Source organism: Lycorma delicatula, chromosome 13 (genome assembly GCF_047948215.1).
Source record: "Lycorma delicatula isolate Av1 chromosome 13, ASM4794821v1, whole genome shotgun sequence".
Lineage (NCBI taxonomy): Eukaryota > Metazoa > Arthropoda > Insecta > Hemiptera > Fulgoridae > Lycorma > Lycorma delicatula.
Genome location: NC_134467.1, coordinates 8,385,313 through 8,410,590, shown reverse-complemented (window position 1 = coordinate 8,410,590; position 25,278 = coordinate 8,385,313). Strand labels below are relative to the sequence as shown.

At 29.7% G+C, this 25,278-nt stretch overlaps 1 protein-coding gene across 1 annotated transcript in view; it reads right to left on the bottom strand.

Moving 5' to 3' along the window:
• The window catches only part of LOC142333708 (acetyl-coenzyme A transporter 1), a 53,641-nt gene that overhangs the window by 18,843 nt on the left and 9,520 nt on the right, over window positions 1-25,278 (bottom strand). The window contains exons 2-8 of the mRNA XM_075381138.1: window positions 22,908-23,242; window positions 14,531-14,817; window positions 10,635-10,789; window positions 9,453-9,697; window positions 6,932-7,116; window positions 4,064-4,184; window positions 3,269-3,481 (exon numbers count right to left, since the gene is read on the bottom strand). Coding sequence (XP_075237253.1) covers window positions 3,269-3,481; window positions 4,064-4,184; window positions 6,932-7,116; window positions 9,453-9,697; window positions 10,635-10,789; window positions 14,531-14,817; window positions 22,908-23,240 — 1,539 coding nt within the window. The 5' untranslated portion in view covers window positions 23,241-23,242. The remainder of the gene's footprint in view (window positions 1-3,268; window positions 3,482-4,063; window positions 4,185-6,931; window positions 7,117-9,452; window positions 9,698-10,634; window positions 10,790-14,530; window positions 14,818-22,907; window positions 23,243-25,278) is intronic.

Genomic DNA, 25,278 nt, shown 5'->3' with positions numbered 1-25,278 from the left:
CTGTAATTAATTTGCAGACGACGTGCCACTTCATCAACAGTTACTCGTCTGTCTAAGAAAACCATGTCACGAGCACACATGTTTTCCTCATTTGTGGCGGTAAACGGTCGTCTGGCTCCTTCATCGTGAGTAACACTTGTGCGACCATTTTTTAATTTTTCAATCCATTCGTAGGCACTCCGTTGTGGCAACACACTGTTCCCATACTTTACCGAAAGTCTTTGATGAATTTCGGCCCCTCATACACCTTCCCACCACAAAAAATGGATCAATGAACGTTGCTTTTCTTTGGTGCAAACAGAAAGCAGAGCAGCCATGGTTAATGGCAGGGCAGCAATAATGGAACTAACCTAGCAGCATCAAACCTGCACAGACGTAACAACAATTAAACCACGCATGTGTCATCTACACAACATGACAGTACTACCAGCATAAACAAAAAAAAACTAAATTGCAGATAATAATTGACTTACCCTCGTACAATATATATTCCTAATCACATATAGCAACCAATAAGCCCACCCTAGATTTTAAACATAGATGAGCTAAATAAACATGAGCCTGAATGAGCTGAATATTTACAATAAAAATTCAAAATATCATTACAACAGAAATCAATTTATCAGAATCTGATAAGATTGGAAGTGTTTTTAGAAATAATATTTTAAGATGAAAAAAAATCCACTACTACTGTGTGATTTTCTTGTGTGTTCACAATATTCTAATAGGCAAGCTATACAACATTCCAGTAATGAAAACAGTACAGTAAATTCCTATTAAGTCAAAAAACTACAGAGACAATCCAAAAAGGTAAAATGTAACAATTTATTTAGAAAAACAGTACAAGAATGCATGAAAGTCACACAGGGTTATTAAATTGTCTTTAGATATCATTTTAGCATGAAAAAGTTTTGATATCTTTTCATTTTTTCTTCTATTTACAGATTGTAAAATTCCAATCCTATAATTGGAAACAATAGTCTCACCTACATCAATCTGAAAAATAGCATTTGCTTTCTCCTGCATAGTGATGTCACACCATTTTCCTTTTCTGGTGACATTTAAGATAAATGAAGATAACTAATACAAAGAGAAACAGGTACACAATGTATTACATACTTAACAACAACATGACTTATGAAGATCAATCTTGGTTGCTAGTGTAAGTCAAATAGGAGACACTAAAAATATTAATTAATTCATATGACAATTGTAAACAAAATATAATATATCTTTAAATTTTTAGCAGATTTGCTGAGTGTAATAATATTGTAAAGTAAAATAATATGTTTAAATTATGCATGTAGCACTTTTATAACATACAATCAAATATTTATTCCACTTTTTTCAGTTTTTGTAAACAAAATACAATATTAATAGTGTTTACAAAAGGCCTAAACAAACTTTGGGCAGTTAATCTAATATCATACTAAAGAAAAAAGTATCCATTGAATGTAAATATTTAAAGATGCTTAGTTTCCCATTATGAGAAAAGTCAATACTTCTAAGTCTATATAAAACAATGAATCCAAATTTCGGACGCGCGCGCACGCACGCACACGCACACTTTGCATATGACTTTTAAATAGTATATCAGGAAAAAAAACGTGTTTTCTTATCAAACTAATAGTAATTTTTTTCTCAACAGCCTTTTAGAGCTAATTTTCTGGCCCTTCTTCAGCAGATTATACGATAACATCGCAACAAAAAGCAGATAGTTCACTCCAAAAAGCTTTTGTTTGAAAATTTGACTAATTTGAAATGAGATTTTTAATATTTCATGATTTTGAAATGTTATCAAATTTTGTCATTCTGTTCAATGAGCGATTCTTAAAGAAATATTGGTTTACGTATAAAAGAAATCTGCAAGTGTATGGTAAGACCAAAAGATTGAACAGAAATGAATGTTGAAGAACATAATCAAATAAATATACTGGATGATTAAAAAAGAAATTCACAAATTAAAAAGCACATAAAAATTTATTTAAATAACTTACAGTTTCAGTTGAGGTCTCACTTCATAGCAAAACACACCTAGGGTTTTGACTCGCGTTAGTTCACAAGTGCTGGAATTCAGCCACCAGCACTGTCACCGGTGTTGTTAAAAACAGATTCATTTACTGGTGTGGAACATGCTCACTGTATGTTTTGAATTTGCAGTTAACAACTGCAGTCATTGTAATTTTCATAGAGAATACGATAGGGAGCCTCCAAGTAGCCATACAATTTACTCTAGGCATCATCAAACCTTTGTTGAGACTCAGAGAAAGCTTTACCCTACACTAATCCAAAGAAATCAACTTGAAGTGCATCAAGAGTGACTGAAACTCCACAAACAGTTTGGTGCACATAATGTAAACGATTACACTTGAAGCTATACGAATTACCATGGTCCAACACATTACAGATGATGACAAAGTTGCTCGACTGCAGTTTTGTGTGGAAGTTATGGATAGAATTGCAGTCAACGATAAATTTTTAGACTATGTATTTTTTAATTTTTTCATGTGGGGTTTCATTAAAAATTGGGTTTATGTATGACTTTGCCTGCCGATCTTATTGATTTAAAACTTCAAATTAATCCCACAGTTGCAGAGATATTGCCCGACTTGCTGGCTACAGTATGTTTTGTTAATCATTGTCACAAACTGGATTGATATTTTTAGTGCTTATTTTTTGTATGCTACTTGACTTACACTAGCAACCAAGATTATCTTCAAATAAATCAAAAATTATTGAAACAAAAAAAAATTTATCCATGTGATATAATGTTTACAGGTTTAAATTATAGTAATTTATTTTTAGAAAAGTTTTATAAAATTTATTTTTTTCACTTACAATTAATTACTAATTATACTTCAAAAAGTCTCAAACTTGAAAAATACACAAAATAAAAAACATCAACAAAAACATAATTAAACAAATACAATTTTTACAAATGGCTTAGAGAAATAATTTAAATAATTCAAAAATCTTCATTTTAAAATTCATTTAGATATGTTATCAATAGTTTTGTCATTTATTGGCAAACTGTAACAGCTACAGAATAATCAATTTTATTTCAATGACTAATACAGCAAAATATCAACCTCAGTCATTTAAAAATTATGTTTTTAATTTAAAAAAAAATAATGTTTTGCAAATAATCCATTTTGAAGAGGCAGAAATTTATGCAAAAATACACTTGAAATCTGAATTTTTCTATATGTGATAATTGTACATGCCCTTCACATATCTAATAATGAATGAAAATTAATTAAATACGTACCTTAACACTTTCAGGAGTATTACAAGCGGTTTTATTTACAGTACACGTTCTATACGTCAACATATCCACAAGCCATAAAGCAGTGGTAGTAGACCAAGAAGCACCCAAATTTGACAAAGTATTTAACAGAGTCATATAAGTACCACCGATACTCGGATCACTAATTCTGGCAAAGAACGCCATTGTTGCAACAAACATTGAATATACTGTAATCTGAAATAATACAAATAATACTTAATAGTTTATTTAATATGACATGAAAAAAATGAATTTTATTATAAAGATAAATTTCAATAATACAACCGATACTATTTTCAATGCTAACCTAGTCATAAATAATCTGCCAAGTTAATTTAATCAAATCTGGAGAAAAGAAAACATAGTAGACCAAAAGCGATGGAGGGAGGGGGAGAGAGATCGAGATCTAACCACTATTTTATACCTTTATTGGAAATTTCTATACTCCATGCTTCTTAAAAAACTTAATTTACGGATTTATTCATACACAGACAGATATTTTTTTAATACTTATTTTGTTAGTTTTAATACTTAGTTTATTTAATTATTTAATCTTAGTTTTATTGAAATTTCTTTTTACTCAAAACCAGCTTTAAACACTATACTAAATGAAAATATAAATAAATAATATTAACAATTATGAAAATATCTCATCATACTACACATTATAAATACTCATGAGAACATAAATTCACAGAAAAATGTGAAATATTAATTTCAATAAGTTAAAATTTTAAGTACAAAAAAAATAACAATAATTATAATAAATTGGCATACCTGTTCCAAACAGTAGACAGCAATTAATATAGTATAGTAATAATATGGTATACTATGATTTTCACCAACAAAATTTGGTGTAACCCAGACAAGAATTCCTATTATTACATTCATTAATAATCTGAAAAAAAAAGACAACTAATAACTTAAAGGAAAATCAATACAAACAAAATTATTTTAAATTATTGTTGCCGGTAATGATTTTATTTTCTATCATCATCATTAAATAATATTAAACTGATTATTTCAAAATAAGGATCATATTAGAAATAGTATCTTTTTAACAATAAGAAACTAATTGACAAAAATTTCTTAACGGAAAATTTTACTTTATAAATATATATTTTATGTAATTTTTTTATGTAATTATCTTCAACATACAGAAACCTAACGTAATAGGGAACGAGTTTTTTGTAGATCCTCCTTATAGTATCTACTGTTAAGTCTATTAAGAAATACTGTGACTGCTTCCTTTGACAATCATGAGGTCATGAAGATGAGGACAATCATCCCTTCAGACTCATAAAAAGACTCATCATTCAGAATTAAGTCACTATGCGACCAGATGTTGTCAAAGAGAAGGATCATGTCAGCTTTTTCCGAAATTCTTAATTATCTTTGTAATTTCTTTAGTATTCCACAAAAAAATACTCGGTAATCATTTTGTCTCCTTTTGATTAAATTCAACGAAGAATCGACCTTCTTGATCCCAGACGTGAATCACCAGGCTTTCTAAGCCGAGACCATTTACTTAAACTTCTTGGTTTTTTGATGGCGGATAACGATTCCGGCGTCTCAAAGAATGGAATTAACTTGAAGTTCTTTGAGTATTTTAATAAAATGAGAGATGAAAATCTTGAATAAAGAAGTATGACCAAGGGTAAGATGCAGATCGAGTTCAAGAAACTAGACCCACAGGAACAATGACATCGGCCAATGTACTTGTTCAGCAAACAAGCAAAAAAAAATCAAAACAAGCATTATCAAACTAAAAAATGATCAGTGCAGTATTTTGTAAACAGAATTCAATGTAACCTATGATTATATGTTATAATTTTACTGTGAAATGTTATAGAAGCTTTGGAAATCAATCCAAAACATAAGAACACAATGGTGCTGATATGAGACATAGTTCTTCCATAACATAATGTACAGCAACATACTGGACATAACACACAGGCTTTTTTCGTAGTTAATATGGGAACAAGCCTTCAACAATGAAACTTGTCACATAGTTGGTTTCTTCATGTTGATCGATACATTATAATCTCACTGGCTACCGACTAACTACTACTTATGCATATCTTAATATTATTTCCTTTTTTCCAGCCAATAGGAAGTCAAATTCAGGATGAATCAACATTCACTTAACAGATTAGAAGTTTTTCTTCATTCACTTCTGATTTTGTGTTTATATTTTAAATTTAAACTCAACTGTATCCTCAATTGTATATTTTACAAATTCTGACCTTTACTTTCTTCCACAGTTTTTATTTTTGATCAACCCTTCATCGTTGCTGCCCAACAGTCCAGTTCATCTCTTTATAAATTGAGTTAAAGAAACAGCAAAAATTTAAGAAAGAAGCACAATTTAACTACGAAAAGATTCCCTTCTCATAACAAAGTTTAAACAAAAACAAATGCAAATTATATAACCAAATTTTTACCAGTGTAATTTGGCTCAATCATTATCTGCGTGCTGTTCAGAAAGTTCTCAGTTTAACAAAGAATACATAAATTTTTTTTATATTTTTCAAAAAGCAATGCAATAAATTTAGACAAACAACTATCCAACTTTTTAATATCCTTAAAAAAATGTGATTTGTTAAACCCTGTAAGCGATTGCCTCAACTTAAACACTTAATAAGTCCATCATTTAAGTTAATCTTTGTCCAGAGAATCATTTTTTCTGGTTTAAGAAGAGGAAGGAATCATCACTAGGAGCCAAATCCAGCATGTGTAGAAGCATTTGAAAGTGTGGGTCATGAAATTCTACAGCAACAACCTGAGAAATGTGTGCACACACATTATGTTGACAACAAAGTACTCTTTTTTGGCCAGATGTGGATGTTTAGCCTGAATACATTTCAAACGGTCCAATAGTTTAGCATAACACTCTCTGTGATGGTACTGGCTTTTCCCAGGTACTCTATAAGCACCGCACCAAAAGATTCCCAAAAAGCTGTAACCATCACTTGTTGATTTCTTGAGTGCACTTTCATCTGCTTCCTCCCACTGTTTGGACTGCAGTTTGATCTCTGGTGAGTAATAATGAATCCATATGTCATTTGCTGTTATAAAACATCAAAGAAACTCAGCAGAACTGCATTTAAATAATGTTCAATTCAATTTGTTTTTGGTCAAATGTTAATGACTGTGGCACCCATAATTACGTTTAAATTCATCAGCCCGCTCTTTTTTAATGTTGAAAACAAAGGAAGACTTTTAAAATCGAATCTAACATTTTGTAAGTCCATCCATGTTAAATCTTTTAAAGTATTTTATAACAGCTTAAACTTCAATTTTACCCAATTTTTTTTTCAGAAATTGTCAAAACTTGTTTGCTTTACTCAATCACCACAAACAAGCAACTAAAGGCACAGTTCTGAAACTTTGCAGCCTGCCATCAAAAGGATTATACCTGTCAAATACCATAATCATTTGGTGATGTTTGTGTCAGGCCGACTGGCTGTAATACGGTCATGAGGAGGGATTTGGTGTCAAAATAAGTTCTTGATAACCCAGACGTTTTTCTAAAGATAAAGATAAGAAAAATATTTTAAAGCCTATTATATTACCTTAAAACAGCTGAAACGAGAACCTAATATTATAAAAATAATATGTATATATATATATTTTTTTAAATACCTGTAAGGATATGCACGGATATAAACATTCATAGGGGTCCTGCCTGTAGTATATTTACTGATGATTATCGGCAGTAAAATTTGTAACGGTACAATAGGCACAGCCATTATAGCCATTTTTTCTTTAGGAATACCACCTTCCATCAACTTCAAATGCGTTACACCATCGCAAGCTGCAAATCCTATCTGTAAAGAAAACAGAATTACTAATACATTATTATTTTTTTAAGATTTAATAAAATATTCCATGTGGTCTGTCCTTTGGTAATCTTTAGTTTCAAAATAATTAACAAATTGTAAATATGTTTTATTATAATAATTATAATAATAATAAAAAAACAGGTAGCAATTTTTTAATGACAATTATTATTAATCTTTTTACATCTATTTTCTTCGTGTACTGTTTCCTTTAATTGCATAAAGAAGTTTACTTTGGTCTCAATTTCCTTTATTACCTTCAGGTTTACTTATTTACTTGTTTAATTACTAAACAAGTACTAATTTTTACTTGTTTAAATAATTAAACAATTTTATTTTTTTTAGCTAAAAGTTAAATATTAATAATCATAAATTACTGAATCAAGCAGACAGTTTATGATTAATCCCCCAAGTATATTTGATTATATCAAAATCTTCAATGGTTTCTTGAAAGTACTGAATTTTTTAACAGAACAATTATAAATATACAAATCAAAGTTTGATAAATCATGTATAATTTATAATAATATATACATAACCTAACAAATCGTTTATTTGCATTGAAGAGATAGTCTTAAAAAAAAATCATAAAAATCTATTTACATGATATATGATAGTCATTCAATAATTAGACACAAATGTCAATTGTAGAAAAATTATTTAATAGTAAAAACTTAAACTGTCTGATATTCAAGTCAGCACCCCTTACATAGAAAATATCAGCTATTTAAAAATTATTTCCATTCTTATAACCTCTTTAGTTTATTTCAAAATGTCACTTCTGTTGGAAATTTGTACTGTGGAAGAAAAGCGTACTGTGATAGGATTTTTATTTTTTGAAGGTGTAAAACCGACCAAAATTCACTCACAGATGTTAAAATATACAGTAAAATAACTGCATGAACTTTTATAAGTGAATCAAATAGTCTAAATCAGCCACCGATTTTCATCACAGACTAAGACCACTAGAGGTTTTGACTGATGCTTTGCAAAATTGCATTAACAATCTTATTTGTAAAGGCAGATACATAAAAATTTGAAAAATAGCTGAAATTTGTAGCGCGAGTGTCAGCAATATCCATTCCATTATCAATGATGTGTTAAAGGTGAGTTGCGAGATGGTACTCAAAATTACAGACACCTAAATTTACATTTGTACAGAATTTAAACGAATGATTTTAGGGAAGGTAATGGTTTCTTACATTACATAATAACCTTTAATGAATTCTGAATTCATCATTTTGAGCTGGAATCCAAATATCAAGAGTATGGAATGGAAACATCTGAGTTTGCCTGTTGAGAAAAATTCAAAACCTACATGTCACCCAGTGATGAACTGATGCTATCGGTATTTTAGGATTATAAAGGCCAGTTTATTGCGATTATTTGGAAGAACCTGCAATAAACGAGTACTAATGTGAGATGCTAGAAAACAAACTGAAACCGAAATAAGGAGGAAACATTCCAATTCTATCTTATAAGTGGTAATTCTTCAGCATAATGATAATGCCTGCCCCCATACTGTTCAAAAGTTGAGCCTGGTGTTGCAGCATCCACTTACAGTTCCAATCTTACACCAATGATCTTTTTTATTTGGTCCTTCGAAGATTCTTTATATGGCTCTGATTTTGGCAACAATGAGCAGGTTAAGAATGCGATACAAGAATGTCTCAAATACCAATGTGGACAATTGTTTGGTACTGGAATAAGCTCACAAAGAGGTGCGACAAAAGCCTAAATGTTGCTGCGGACTACGTTGAAAAGTTATGTAATGTTTTATCGTCATTGAAAAAATTTTTCTAGTCGTTTTTCTCTTTAATTATTGAATGACACTCATACCATAACTATTTCTTATAGAGTCGAATAAATTATTAAATTGTAACTTGCTACTACTTCACAATAATAACAGCAGACATTATATTTATCAGAAAGATTTTAAAACAATATGGTAATAAAGTATCTGCATTAAAAAACAAAGGATAGACAAAATTAAAATACAATTGATATTGCTGTTTCTTTCTGAAAAATGAGAATAAATATTGCATAATATTAGAAATAACAAAGTAGTATGAAAAGAGTATCGTGTATAAAAAGATTCTTTAGTTGTCCATTTATTGCATGATTATGCTGTAGTAATGTTGTGAGATTCATGCAAACAAATTAGTTAATCAAACAGCCACTTTGCAACTTTACTTGGTCATCCCACCTTGTACGATACAATATAAAATAATCAATGATAAAATAATTGCTACTTTATTAGCTTAGAGGGAATAAATAAAAATAAATTAATTAAAAAATTGAAAGAATACTGAAATAAAACATACTTTGGCAGTTAATAAGATGGCAGCTAACACATAAACCGGTTTCAACTTAATTACAGATAACAATATTTCATAACTCTCTTTGATATTTTCAGGTGTATATTGTACATCGTTGTTTTCTATCAATAAATTTTCATCGTATTCATGGGAATGTCTTTTCCTCCTTGTACGCAATATCTTCTCTTTTTTAAATATAGCTACAAATGTTGTCGATACAATAAATACGCATGACCACATGAACAAGTAAGCTAAAAAAAGAAAATATACAAATAAATTAAAATCATGAAAGAGGAGAACTGTTAAAAAATCAAATAAAATAACAGTAAAACACATGTATGCATGCATGCACACACATACATACACACTTCTTAAAATTACTTTCAGATTACTGAACAAATAGTTTTTTGTCATTAATATTTCAATTAACACTGTTATAGATTCTTTGCTGTAGATGGCAGCAGCAATACAGTGGCAATTATGACTATTTGATGGAAATAATTTAGCGTTAATAGAAATGAATAAAGAAAGCTTGAGTAATTTTAATCATTCAGGGACCTCTAACAAATTGAACAGCCAAATCTTACCGTAAAGAAACATAATTTCAGTTATCAGTTGTTGACCCACCGGGTTGGTCTAGTGGTGAACGCGTCTTCCCAAATCAGCTGATTTGGAAGGCGAGAGTTCCAGCGTTCAAGTCCTAATAAAGCCAGTTATTTTTACATGGATTTGAATAATAGATAGTGGATACCGGTGTTCTTTGGTGGTTGGGTTTCAATTAACCACACATCTCAGGAATGGTCGAACTGAGAATGTACAAGACTACACTTCATTTACACTCATACATATCATCCTCATTCATCCTCTGAAGTATTATCTAAACGGTAGTTACCGGAGGCTAAACAGGAAAAGAAAGAAAGTTATCAGTTGTTAAAAAAAATATCTTATTCCTTTTAATTTTCAATTGATGACCATATTTTTCATACTAAATCATTACATAAAACAAAATAATAGTGAAAAAATTTATAAAAATTATATCTGTTTATAATTATTTATTTTTACATACACTATAATCTGAATTTCTTCTAAATCTTTAACAAAGACCTCAAAAATTGAAGTAAAAAAAAGAAATCTATGATTTATTATTAAATCTAATTAATGAAAATATTTAATAAAATAATAACTTACACGGTAATGTGACAAGACCATTGTTAGACGGGATGGAACGTAAATAAGTATTGCAAAAATCTGCAGACTCCAGAGCCATAAATAAAACATAACCTAAAAAGTAGCCAACAGTCTGCCCCACACTGTTACATGTTGACGAATAACCAACATTACGCCTATAAAAACAAGACAGATATTAAATAAAAATGAGTGCAAACCACATTTTTTTTTTTTTTTAAATCCATAACACTAATGAACTGCTGTGGATATTAATCAAACATAATGTAGTGAAACAGCATTTTTGTAATACAAAGTAATAGAATGAGAAATAAAACTGTTTATATAAATTTATTCTTGATGGAAGTTTTCTTTTTTGTTTTTCAATCTATTTTGATAGTCATTTAGCATCTTTGCGTTTACTAGAGCAGGGGAATAAGGTAAATAAACCTTTACAAGTTTTCTGCTATATAGTAACTTCTACTAGTGAGCAAATAAAGTAACTGATGCTGTTTAACTTTTTTTTTTCAATAGGATATCTCTTATCTTGAAACTTTTTTTTCTAGTTCAGGTAACCTTACAATACATGTGTACATTCTTTTCTGAAAATAATTTAAAATTGTGATCCACAGGTATAAAATTCCCTGTTTAAGTATAATAAATAACAACCATGGTTAATGTTATGTTCTCTTAATCCAAAGGTTGCATTTTTTGTAATTATTGTTGTACAATATATATAAAAGGAAAAAGTAAAACTTAACTTTCCACTAACAGTACAAAATCTGTCTTTGATCTATTGTATTTGACATAATTAGAGGATGATATAGACAAATATAATACATATATATAAATATAATGTTAATTTTAATCTCGCCAGGAGATTTTCTGGTAAACTACGCACAATACAGAAAAATGACCTAACAAAAGTTACTCAGATTGGAGGGGGACCCCTAATGGTGACCTTGGATTTGACCTTGACCATTATTTAAAGGTTAACATGATTTTTGCAAATGGAATAACTTATTTTTGACACCACCAATGAAAAGAGTACAAAATTTTACATTGAAATATGTGATCACACATATGACCTTAGACCATTTTTGAAGGTCATACAGCTAACTATCAGAGATAGTATTATATGGAGATAGTGTTATATGAGTCACATATTTTTTATGGTCATACAATATTCCTGAAATATTTATATTCCAGGTCATTTATCTTGCAAACTATGGGAAAGAGGATAAAAATGACTTTACACTATTGTAACAGTGTAATTATCAGTACATACCAGGTGTGTAAATATGAAACTCGAATTTCTGTATAGAAAATACATATTTATTGTATGAAATTGATAAAAAATATTTTATTTGAAATATTGTCCATCACTAGCTATAGATTTTCCCACCTCTGACAATTTATTAATGCCATGCCAAAAAAACTGTTGCTTTTTTGAGGCAAACCAGTTGACGAGCCATTTTCGTACATTTTCATACAAAGAAAAGCAGTGCTCAGCAATTGCGTGTCCCATCGATGCAAACAAATAGTAGTCAGATGAAGCCAATTCTGAACAGTAAGCTGCATGAAAAAGTATTTTCCAACTGAACGTCTCAATTGTTTCCTTGACCGGTTTTGCTATATGTGTTGGTGCATTATCATGAAGCAAAATCACTCTGTGTTGCCTTTTTTGATGTTCTGGTCATTTTTCACACAATGCTTGATTCAAATCAATCACTTGTTGTCAGTACTGTTCAGTATTAATGGTTTTGGCAGGTTTTAGGAGCTCATAATAGATCGCACCCTTGATCCTCCCAAACACAGAGCACTGTCTTCTTTCCTAGCGATTTGCCCTTGAAATCGATGTCGATGGTTCGCCTGGAGTTACCGATGATCATTTATGCTTAGGATTCTCGAAATGTAACCACTTTTCATCACCTGTCCCTATTTGATGGAGAAATGACTTTCTTTTCTACCTGGCGAGCAACATTTGGAAAGTGGTTTTTTGTTTTCTTGCTGTCTTTTATTCAGTTCATGTGGAACCCATTTTCACATCTTCTGGATCTTTTCCATGGCTTTCAAATGTATGGAGACGGCTTCTTGTGTAACATTTAATTGATCTGCGAGTTGTTGCTGCATTTGAGTGTCATCCTCATCCAACAATGTTGGAAATTTGCTGTCTTGAAACTTTTTCAGTGGTCTTCCACGTTCTTCATTTCTCTGTCAAAATCGCCACTTTTGAATTTTTTTTTTTAAACCACTCAAAGCACAGTAATTTACCAAGAGCATAGTCACCATAAGCTTTGACAAGCATTCGATGCAATTCTGCAGCAGTTTTCTTTAAATGGTAATAGAAAATCAATGCTGTCCGCAAATCATAGTTTGTAAGTACAAAACTCGACATGTTCAACGCTAATTAAAACTATACTGTTGTTTGAAAATTGTATTGTTACGAGTTGAAAATCTTTGTCAGCTGTCAAAGAAAGAAAATGGACAAATTCCGGCTTCATATTTACACACCTGGTATGTAATTTATCAGAAATTATACAAAAAAAAAGTTTTATCAGTTTTCTTTAATATACCAGTTATTTATTAAAACAGCAAAATGCTGCTACCAGTTATTTATTAAAACAGCATTTCGCTGTTTTAATAAATAACAGCTTTGCCAACACAAAGCTGAGAAAATTCTACACAATTTTGCTAGCAAGTACTCTTTTCTACCAGTATTTTCAGCAGTATTTAATAAACTTTAAGCCGCCCACTAAGTAGATGTGCGAGCACGTGATTGCTGCAGCAGTAACTTTGCTAAGTTTTAAATGAAAAGCTATTTTCATTATCTTTTTATAACAATTGTTTAGAGTGATATTTTCATCTATTTAGGAAATAATTTAACTTTTTTCTAATAAAATTCACTGGAAAATTTATGTTTTAATAAAACCAATTCCATCATCTGAAAGTATGTATTTTACCTCACCAATACCTACAAAATCATTTTTAAATTTAAAAAATTAAAATAAATAGTGATTGGTTTTTCTAATCAGAAAAGGCTGGAAAATGCGTTTTTTGTATAAAACTGAAAATTTGTTATATAAGAAAAAAATAAATAAACAGCCTATAAATATATCCCTTACAGAATTTGTAGATAGTGGCCTTAAGAAGAAATTACAACAGTAACTTCAGTTTTTTAAAATTTGTTCTTAAGTGTAAGGCTTAAATCGACAAATTGGAAAATTTCACACTTAAAAAAGAAAACTGTGAATTCAAACTTTGAAATACTTTCAAACTAAAATTAATTGTCCTCATTTATTATTATTAACTGTCTTTACTATTGCTAATTTGAATTTCTCAAACATCTTTAATGAATCAAAAGTTATGGGCATTTATCTTTGGCGCCCATAACTTGTAGGTATATTCTGCTGCTGCAGCAGTTGGATGCTCATGCTCCTACTTAGTGAACGGCTTTTTTTTTATTAAATACTGCTGAATCTACTGGTCGTAGATTCAGTAGTGGTTGTAAAAATGTGCTCAGTAGCAAAATTGTGTAGTATTTTCTCAGCTTTCTGATTGTGTCAGTGGCATTTCACTATTTTAATAATTAACTAATATTGAAGAAAAGCTGAAAAAATAATTTTTTTTTAAAAGTTACAAAATATTTTTATAAAGAGTTTCATATGTTAATACACACACCTTTAGGGACACTTTCCACTTAGGTGTCATGCTTGGAAAAATTTGTTCTCACCTTTCCCTATTTCTTTAAATATTATTAACATGCTCATACAAATGATTTTTATTTCCTAAAAAAAATAATGTGGTTCTGGCCAGATAGATGTTAACGACTATTTTTAAAACACAGAAAAAAAAGAACTGTATTCTAATTATAAAAGGGTACAAATAAATAAAATTAATATTAAAAATAAATTACTTACTTTTTAAGCATAGTTAATGCCCAACCATCTACAGCGATATCTTGTGTAGCGGCTAAAAAATTAAGTATAAAAAATAAAAGTGTAATTAATTTAATACTAGGTCCTTGGCTGCCATTTAGCCAATCATTAACGTTATAGGATAAATACATTAAAAATAAGCCCAACAAATACTGAGTCGGTATCAACCACGATTTCCTACGACCCCATCTTGGTATAAATAAATAATCAACGATCGGAGCCCATAATAACTTCAAACTAAACGGCCACATTGCTAAACTAAATTGTGCCTGGAAAAGAGAAAGGAAAAATAATTACAACATAGTAATATAAAATAGCCATAAACAATTAAATATAAATAAATACAAAACTCAAATTAAATCATACAGGTGATTAAAAAAATATATAAAAAATAATTCAAGTTTTAAGATAAGAAAACAATATTATTATAACTTTTTCAACCACAAAATAATCTTACAGTATCTTATATACTTTTTGAAGCCTCACCATAAAGTATTAAAATATTTTTACGTATGAATATCATAATTTCTTTGAGCATTAATTAAAAAAATTAATTTGCTTGAATGAAGAATACTGTAAACAGTACTACTGTGATAAATGCAATTAATACTCGAACATTTTCAAAACTTGACAAAAATAATTGTGAACAAGAACACTTCAAAAGTATGTACTTAAAGTAGTGATACATGATATGTGATGTTTCATAACTAAAAATAAGCAGTAACAGAAATGAAGTATATTAAATTTAATAATAATAAATGTGAAAATATTAACTCGAGTGAAAACTCAGCTTTATTCCACATGTTTGTGTTTTTATTATAAGTTTATTAATATCACTGATGGCTTAGAAACACAAATTCTATTCTCACTACATTTATTAAACTTTGAGCAAGATTTCAGGTGCAGTTTTATCTAGATAATTTGATCAATGGGCGAGCAGTAAGAATTAAACTCAGAAAACTTTGTATATAAATGTTAATTTTTGTACAGTAAATATCAAAACACTAAATCATACAATACTTAAGTTAGCCAACAGTTTTTTGCATGTCAAATATGTTGTTTAAACATCCCCAAAATTGAGAAAAAAATAAGCGCTTTCTCTTACCAAGAGTTTGCAGCCTCCTATTTAGTTCTGTACAGATATACTTAAAATTATGAATAACTAGGGGGTGTAACAACTAAATCAATATAATAAAATAATTTATTATTACTATCTTTTATGACTGGGAAGGATTCACTTTAGTCAGTCCACTATCCAAGTCTCTTTGATGGGACTGTTTGGACTTTGGAGTCTTTCTGGTGTTTTTTATTGATGCAGGTTCCTCTTTCAATTTTCTGGAGTCAGTCAGTCTGTCTGTCTTTGATTGTTTGTTCAGGTGGAAGAGCTCTTGCTGCATAAGTGGCTTCTGATTTCTATAGCTGTGTTGTAGCATCTTATTTTTCCGTTTACTGATAAGCATTTTTTATTGTAAGCGTACATGGTTAATTTTTGAGCTTTAGCTAGTTTATTTCTTCTTGTTTGGATTGAGGTTTTTTCATTTAGCTTTTTTGTTATATTTCACCAAGATATTTAAATTGAGTTACTATTTGATTTTATTACAGTTAGGTATACTTCTTTAAAACGTGTTGGTTTTTGGGACATAATTTCTGTCTTTTCAAATGATATTTTGGAGCCAATTTTATTTGTAATGTCTTGAAGTTCTACTATCTGCGATTTAGCTTTGCCAATTTCATTTGCTAGTGGTGCCAAGTTGTTGGCAAAACTGAAACCGTTTTGATTTTTCGGCCTATTCCCTCATTACCATTTCTATAGCACAGTTCAATAATAGCGGTGACAGCCCATAACCTTGGCGCAGTCCTATTTTGATATCAAGTGGTTTCAAAAGCTCGCCTCTGAATTTTACCTTTGACTTAGGTAAATGGAAAATATAAAAACAGAATTTTTTCATATAGTCTCACAAGTAAGTCCAAATAAACTAACAGAATAGTGAAATTGCACTGCTGTGAAAGTTGGCAAAATATTAGTCACTTTTCATGCACAATTTTTCACAACGGTTACAGGTTTTATAAAATGGTGTAAACTGAATTTTTTCCCCGTCGAGTGTTTACATTTATATATTTTTTTGAAAAGAAGTTTTACCTTTCATGAAACATATCATACTGTTGTGTTGTGCTGTGCATGCAAACTGCAAGCACTTGTAGAGTTGGAGCTTTGACTGCGTAACCGGTCAAAGGCCAATACATTTTCAGCAATATACTCTGTAATGAATTTATTGTTTTTAATATATTCTGATTTAAAGGTTTAAATGTTTAGAACAATAAGTAGTAGACAAGTTTTTTACTATAATACATACTACTAAAGAGCATAAAACAGAAAAAAATGAGGCGTATTTGAAAAAATTATGGTGCAAGGAAACAAAAATCTTAAGTTTTCCAAGGTGACAGAAAAATTTAACTGAATATTTTGGTTAAAAAATATGATTTAGTTTACAGAGATATTATTTTCAATTAGAGCAAGTATTCAATACTGTGCCATGTAGTAATACCTTTTTTTGATCAATTCCTCCAAATATTGGTTAAAAGTACTGTATTTGCCCAATATAAGTCAAAGTTTGTTTCCTACATTTTCTCCCATAAAATGGAGGGCTGACCTATAATTAGGGTTGATCTATATTAGGGACAAGTTACATTTGGATTCAACCAGGCTTTTAAGTTGTTGCATGGATTATTTTAGTTTCTATATTAGAGATGGGCCTTATTATTATAGTTTTGTATTTATAGTAATAGCTAACTACCTTCAGTTATTATTATTACCTACTATTATTAATATAAGTATCTAATTAAGAATTTATTTTCATAAAGATACTGACTTTTTAAGGAAAAGGTTTGATTAAATGAGTTTACATAACTGGTGAAAACCAGTTAATTTTTTTTCTTAAATAATAGTTAAATGATAAATATATAAACTGCTTATCAACAATTATATATGTAACATGTCCAAGCGCTTTCAGAAATTAATTTCTATCAAAAACACACTAAGTTATTATGTGTGTAATAATAAATAAAACTTCACATATCAATTATACAAAATTTTTTTGTATATAACAATTGATCATCATGTATGTTAAAATTATGTCAATGTAGTACGTCTTGTCCCTATGGTGGTCTCAATTGTTATGTATAGTTGAGGGAGGGGAGTTTGGCCAACCTAAAAGTCAATAATTATTATTCAATAATTGTTTGAATAAAATGTCATCAAATTCTGTTTGCTCATTTATCAGTTTGTTATTATTTGAATATATATGAAATTTTTCCAAAATATTAGTTTTATATATATTATTAGAATTATCAAGTAGATAGATTAATGAAATTGTCTGGGCAGTAATTACAATTTTTATTTAGAAATGTGATTAGCAAAATTCAATTTTTCTATGTAACCTTTATTTATACAATTTATATGTTCTTTGATCCTGATTAAAAATTAACGATTAATCATGCCAACGTATTTTAAATCACAGTCTGCGCATTTTAAACTGTACGAGATGTGGGTATTAAATAATGAGACTAATGCTGTAAAATGCTTTATTTTTAATTTATACATATTTAGTTATTATCCACTTCAATATACACCCTTCCTCTATCCCTACGATGCTCCATGTGAATTTTCCACCGTTCAAAAAATGCTGGAAGTCTTCTTCAGCGAGCTCTTTCATGACGCATACCGCTTTTTCTTTCACAGCTTCAACGGTCTGAAATCCTGTTCCTTTTAAAGCAGATTTAACCTAAGGGAACAGATAAAAGTCGCAATGTGCCAGGTCAGGTGAATAAGGCAGATGGTCTAACACTGGTATGTTATACTTGGCTAGAAATGTCTTGAAAGCCAATGCGGTGTGAGCCGCACTGTCCTGATGAAGAATCCATGACTTGTTCTTCCACAGTTCGAGTGTTTTTCTTATTTTTTCATGGAGTTGAGCAGGGACCTCAAGGTAGTAATGTCGATTAGAATGTTGATTTAATGATGAGCAAGTTGATTAATAGCTTGACCTTCAGGAACCCATGAATATAGAAAAAAACAATCATCGTCGCTTTGAATTTTGATTACCTTCAACATCTTCTCGGCCACTTGGCCGAGAAGATGTTGGAAACACTTAAACCACTAAAAGACCCACGCATGTGATAAACATTCATTGCCATATACTTTTTTTTTAATAAAAGATCAGATTCAGTAGCGGTTTTTCCAAGTTTCATATGAAATTTCATGACAATTCTTTGCTCTAATAAAACACTTATTTTTTCAACAAAACAAAAAACAGATGTTATCCAAACAATGGCCACGACCGACCAGACTAATATGTCTACAGAAACTGCAGCAGCAACAATTGAAAGAGAACGCTTTATGCTATACTGCTGTCGGTTGTACGAAATTGGCGCATGCGCAGTTGAGACTAATGTTGCTATTAGTCTCTATTTAATAGCCACATTTCGTATATACCCTGTTTATCTAAATTAAATTTCATTGTTTTTTATTGTTTTAGAAGGATCTACATTATATATATATTGTTATTTTATTGTTAGTCATGTAAGCAGTTTTTAATCCAAATAATTTAAAAATTTTGTTGATCTTTCTACAATTCATATTATATTCGATTTCAGCATATTAATTTCAGTTTACATTATTAATTAACCTTATTTTATCTTTTATGTATATTTTATTCTATAACTTATTTATTAAATTATCATTATATCCACTGATTATAGCGATGTATTTAATATTATTTAATTAATTTTCTAAAATTATATTATTATATTTTAATGCTCTGTAAATTAATGTATTAAATGTAGCAATTTTATGATTCCAAGGATGGATGAAATGAGTTATTATGGATTACTGTGTCTTGTTTGGTTGATTTCCTATAAATGTCAATATCTAATTTGTTATTATTAAATTTTAGGTACAAAAAACTTATGCTATTTTTGTTTTCTTCATCATTGTATTGTTGATTATATATAATTAATATGTCGTCTATGTATCTCTTATATAATAAAGTTTGATGTTTTTTAAAAATGTTATGTAAATTATTATTTTCTAACTCGTTCATGAAAACGTTAGCTAACTAATTTTTTAATTAGTTAAACATTTATTTTTAGTAAGTATTTGATCATTTCTTTTCTATCCTGATATAGCAATTCAATATAACTATTATGGTTCAGACTTATTATCTACCTGCAGCTGGATAATATTAACTTATTAACTGTACATGCAGGTAGATAATAAGTCTGAGGAATAATACTTATATTGAATTGCTATATCAGGATAGAAAAGAAATTATCAAATACTCACCAAATATTACAGTTAAGGGTTATGAGAAGTTAGGATTAGAATGTGCAAGATAAACACAGGTGTCTTTTATGTAAAAACTGATGTATTAAAATCCTATACTTTAGGTCTAGAAATTTTTAAATTGTCCTTTACACAGAGGTGTCCGTTTAACAGGTTTCACTGTAATTCATACAAATTTTTCTATTGTTTTGTTTGTGTACAACACTTTATTTTCATTCTCAACCCTCGTTTTAAAGCTATTTGGTTTGAGGGTATCATCCAATTTTAAAAGAATTATTTACTGTAATTTTTCCCCTCCAAAAATGAATGAACGTAAAAAAAGGTTTTTGCTGAAATTTCAACAGAAATTATAAGTAATAAATGAAGCTGAAAAGTATAATAATTGCAGTGCAGTCAGAAAAGAGGGTGTCAACCAAAAAAACAGACATTGTTGGAGGAATCAGAAAGACACCTTTTACTGACTGCAACATCTTTCTGGAAATTTTACAGACCGCACGTAGGCTGTTTTCAAGAAACAGATGAATTAGTTGATGAATTCATTAAAGAAAATAGAAGTAAAGGTTTTTGTACTCGTATTGCAAGAGACACAATCATGATTAATAAAGCTGTGATTGCTTAAGAAAAAGACAGAGAAAATCTTAAAGGAAGGTGCATGATGAAAAGGGACAGGCTTTCAATGTAAGACGTACAAAATTAACTCGATTACCGGAGGATTATGAGGAAAACTTAATGCTTTCCAGAACGACGGTGAAAAATTTGTGATAATTAAAATAAGTAATAAAAATGAAAAGCAATGATAACAGTTATGCTGTGTGTGTTAGTAGATAGATTAAAACTGCCACAGTTTGTGATTTTAAAGAAAAAACATTGTCAAAAAAACACTACCACAAAACATTACTGTACAAGTAAATGAAAAAAGTTGGATGGACGAGTCTGTGCTCAAAGATATCTGGTCCAGAAACTTAGGTCTCAGAAGACAGCAATTATTAATATTAGATGCATTCAAGGGTCACTTAACAAAAATATAAAATCGGAGATAAAAAACTAAATACTGAATTAGCTGTAATACCTGGTGGTATAACATTACAGTCTAGATTTTAAAGCCTTTAAAGATAATCTTAAAAAAAAAAAATTGTTGGATGCGAAGGAAGTTATACGCTAACTCCTGATGATTTATTTTTATTATTTGATTTTTTACAGAAAAAAAGAAAAAAACTTTCCGTGAGCTTTTGAGTAGATTATTAAGTCATGAAACTCTATAACACTAAATGTTGCATTAGCAATACATTATATGGAACTGGAAGATCAAATGAAAACATATTATTTTCAGATGGCATCAGTGATGATGACAATTATGTCAATTCAAGTGTGTTCATGTGTTGAGAGTGAATTTTTTCAAGAAAAGTAAAAAACAATTTAAATAAGATTTAAAAATTGCAATCATTATAATTTCTTTTAAAATATTTCTTAAAAAAAAAGTTATACATAATTTTACTCTTTTTTTTTTTATTATGATGCTATTTGGATATAAAATTTAAGTAAAAATAATATAAAGTAGTATAATAAAATAGTTTAATGTTAAGTACGTATAGTATTATATAAAATGTATAATAAATTTTGAAATTATTTCTTATTGGTGGTAAAAAAACATTAGGGGGAAGTTGACTTACATTTGAGAAAATAAAATGGGCGAGTCAAGTATTAAGTCATGCAAGGTTAATTATGAATAGTAATAAAAGTGTATATAAAAGATCAAAACCTGACTGAAGTAACAAAAAAAAAATGAAATTATGATTTATTTTATAAGGCATAACAAATACACTGGAATTAAAAAAAATTAGCCTACAACAGAAACAAAAAAGGTAACTGGCTAAACACAAAATATAAACTATCCATTTTACATTAAAGATTTGTTGAACCCTTTCCTCAAATATGAAATTGAGTACTATTGTTTACAATGTATAAGAAATATTCTTTATTATAAAAAAAAAAGAAACACAATAAGAACTGCATATTGACACTGAAGCACCGTTAGGTAATTACCAGTAGAACTGAATCCCAAAACTGGCAGTTAGAAAATCCCAATGCAGCAGCTGTATAAACGTATTTTATAGAATGTTTTTAACTTAACACTATAAATCGTGTACTAATTTCATCAGAATTTAAAAGTTTCATAGTATAAATGAAAAATGGTTTTTATTTTACGTAACATTAATATATTTTTCCCCAAGAAAAAAATATTTAAGATTTACAAAAAGAATCTTTTTTAGCACAACTGTCATTAGTTATGTTATGACTAAAGAGAATAAAAAAAAATTACTGTTTTATTTAAAAATTAAAATATTTTATCTAAATTGTATAATCAAAATTTTCACCATTATAAGTACTATTGATGACAAAGTTATTCAATGTTATATTAACACAACACTGATAAAAAAAAATTGTTTCTCTACATAATAAATTCAAGTCATTTTTACAGGTGCAATACAGTAAAACATCTGTGTCACAAAAGGACAGGTCTGATTTCTTTTCATTTACAGTAATGATGTTCACCATCACGTGAACAGAGTGAAAGTGTGGATTATAGAACTGAATTTTAATGTGTTTGGTGCGCTGAAGAGGGTAATGGAAAACCACTTCCTCTCTGCCCTACTTCTCTCTGGTAAGTCGTGTATGGAATGCTTATTATTTTTGATAGTGGATATTTTTATTTTTTTGGAGTGTGCATGTGAAGTAGTGTCAAATCATCTTTACACATTACAGTTACGTTATTTAACACAAACACAAATGAAACATAATATTTACAAATTTAATACAAAAATAATTGTAAAGTTAAAAAAAAAATGGAAGACATTTTTTATTTAAGTCTACAAGGTGATAATAAAATAATGAACTGAGATACTATAACAGTGTTCTATAATACAACTTTCTAACTCTGCTGCTGAAGATGTACAAACATTAAAAAAAACTTTTACTAGTTCTAGGTTTCAAGTAAAATGCAAAATCTGAATAACCTACCTGTTCTACATATGAACTTCCACGATTCTGTAATAATATAGGTATGGCGGCAGATAAACCAAGAGGTATACCTTGTAATAAATATAAAAAAAATAATAATGCAATATTGCATTTATCAGCACTAAATGATGGTTCATGATGGTTATCATCATCATCATTGACTTGATTATCAGCGCCATCGTTTCTATTATTCATACTTATTGAATTGTGCTGTAAATGTGACAAACGAGAAGTCGATACTCTGTCGGTGGATCCATCTACATTTTTCATTCTGTTACGAAATTGATAACTGGTATCAGGATGTCTATTTGAACTCCTTTCATCACCTGACATTTCTAGAAAAAAGAAAATATCCGATTAAGAAATCCTGTTAAAAGTATAAAATCATACACATTAAAAAAAATTTAATTGAGCGAGTTCAACAACAAAATTTATTTAACAAAATCAAATGAGGATGTAGTGAAAGTATCCAGAAAGAAATTAATAATGTTAATATATAAAAAAAATGGTACATGAAACTCTAATTTCTTGATTGCAGTGTAAGCACTGAGCAACACAGACACAAGTTTAAGAAAAATGCACAGCGACTAAAATCACATCAAAGGTGAAGGGAAGATTACGTGGTCACTCTAACGGCAGTAATTTTAATTTGGTGATAAAGACTTTAGTCTATACTTTTTTTAACTACACAATCTTTCACATTCATTTGTATGTATTTTAATGAAAAAGTTGAGAAAATAAAATTATAGGTAAAAAAATACCAAAACCTTGCCATGAACTGAATCAAGATCAAAAAATCTAGAAATTAGCATGCTAACCAGTGGTAAACCTTGTAGCTAAAATTAGTGAGGGTGCTGCTCCAGAAATTTTTTTCTGGGCCTTTTCAACGCTATGGTTAAAGTTTACAGTTAAAAAAAAAAAAAAAAATGAATCAAAAAGAATAGCTGGAAGCGGGATAATCTTTCTTTCTTTCTTTCCTATTTAGCCTCTGGTAACTACCATTTAGATAATTCTTCAGAGGATGAATGAGGATGATATGTATGAGTGTAAATGAAGTGTAGTCTTGTACATTCTCAGTTCGACCGTTCTTGAGATGTGTGGTTAATTGAAACCCAACCACCAAAGAACACCAGCATCCACGATCTAGTATTCAAATCCGTGTAAAAATAACCGGTCTTACGAGGACTTGAACACTGGAACTCTCGACTTCCAAATCAGCTGATTTGGGAAGACGCGTTCACCACTAGACCAACCCGGTGGGTTGGAAGCGGGATAATCTATTTCTACACTTTATTACATTCAAGAATATAGTAAATGGTTCTTAAACACATTGTGCTTAAAAACTGTATTTGGTTCAACCGAATAAATAATAGAATGTCAGTAGAGAAAATAGTTTTTAATACTACTAGATAGTAAAACGGTGCTTAATTTAAATTTCTACGTATACAGAAACAAATACGTAATTTGTATTGTTAGTTTTCACTAATTAACTTCTCTTCCACCCTTCCAGCATGTTTTTGGACATATTTGGAAACAAAGAGCCCTTGCTTTCCCCATCTTCTGATCACTACTGAAAAAAATAAACTACTTTCATATTCCTTTCACCAACTAAACTAGAAAGGGAATGAACAAAGAAACAATCCATATACACACGGAATAAAAAAAAACTACCTTCCACTAGCAAGCCAGGGTAGGCACTGCAGGAGCGACAGTGCTTTTGTTCCCTCGCATGCAGCTTCCATGTACGCACGCACACAACAGCCAAACACCATGCCACTAGAACTGTGAAATGCACAGTTCCATATAAATATTTTTGTGTTTTCATAAAATTGGGGATTGCTATTGACATTAAGCTTAAGGATTACATATTGTAGAAGTATAATAAAAGAAGGACTCATTATATTAAATGTTATCAATAATATCAAATGGAAATAGAGGATGCTGCAGTTCCATAGTGCCTATATGCGAACCACCACTGATAGAAATCATTACACTATTCGAACAGCCTTCTCTCCATCAACCACTGTTTATGAAAGAAAAAGAAACAGCCAAAAGACTGATCGCTTAAGATTTTAAACACATATTTGGTCTTTTAAAATTAAAGTGTAAAATAGTACAGAAGCATTATATATTTAACTTCACTTTTAGAGATACCGAATTAATGACACTTAAACTGTTTACAGAAAATTCAATCCACCTGAAAATCAAAATTTTATTGGATCAAACATTAACCTGAAAAAATATCTTCCAAATTATCAGGGCTAGAGTTTTACTCGCTGTAGTTTTGAAACAGAAACTTTTATGAATAACATCCTTCCTTTATTAGCAAGAAATCTTACTGCTCATAAACATTGTAAAATATTTGCCTGTA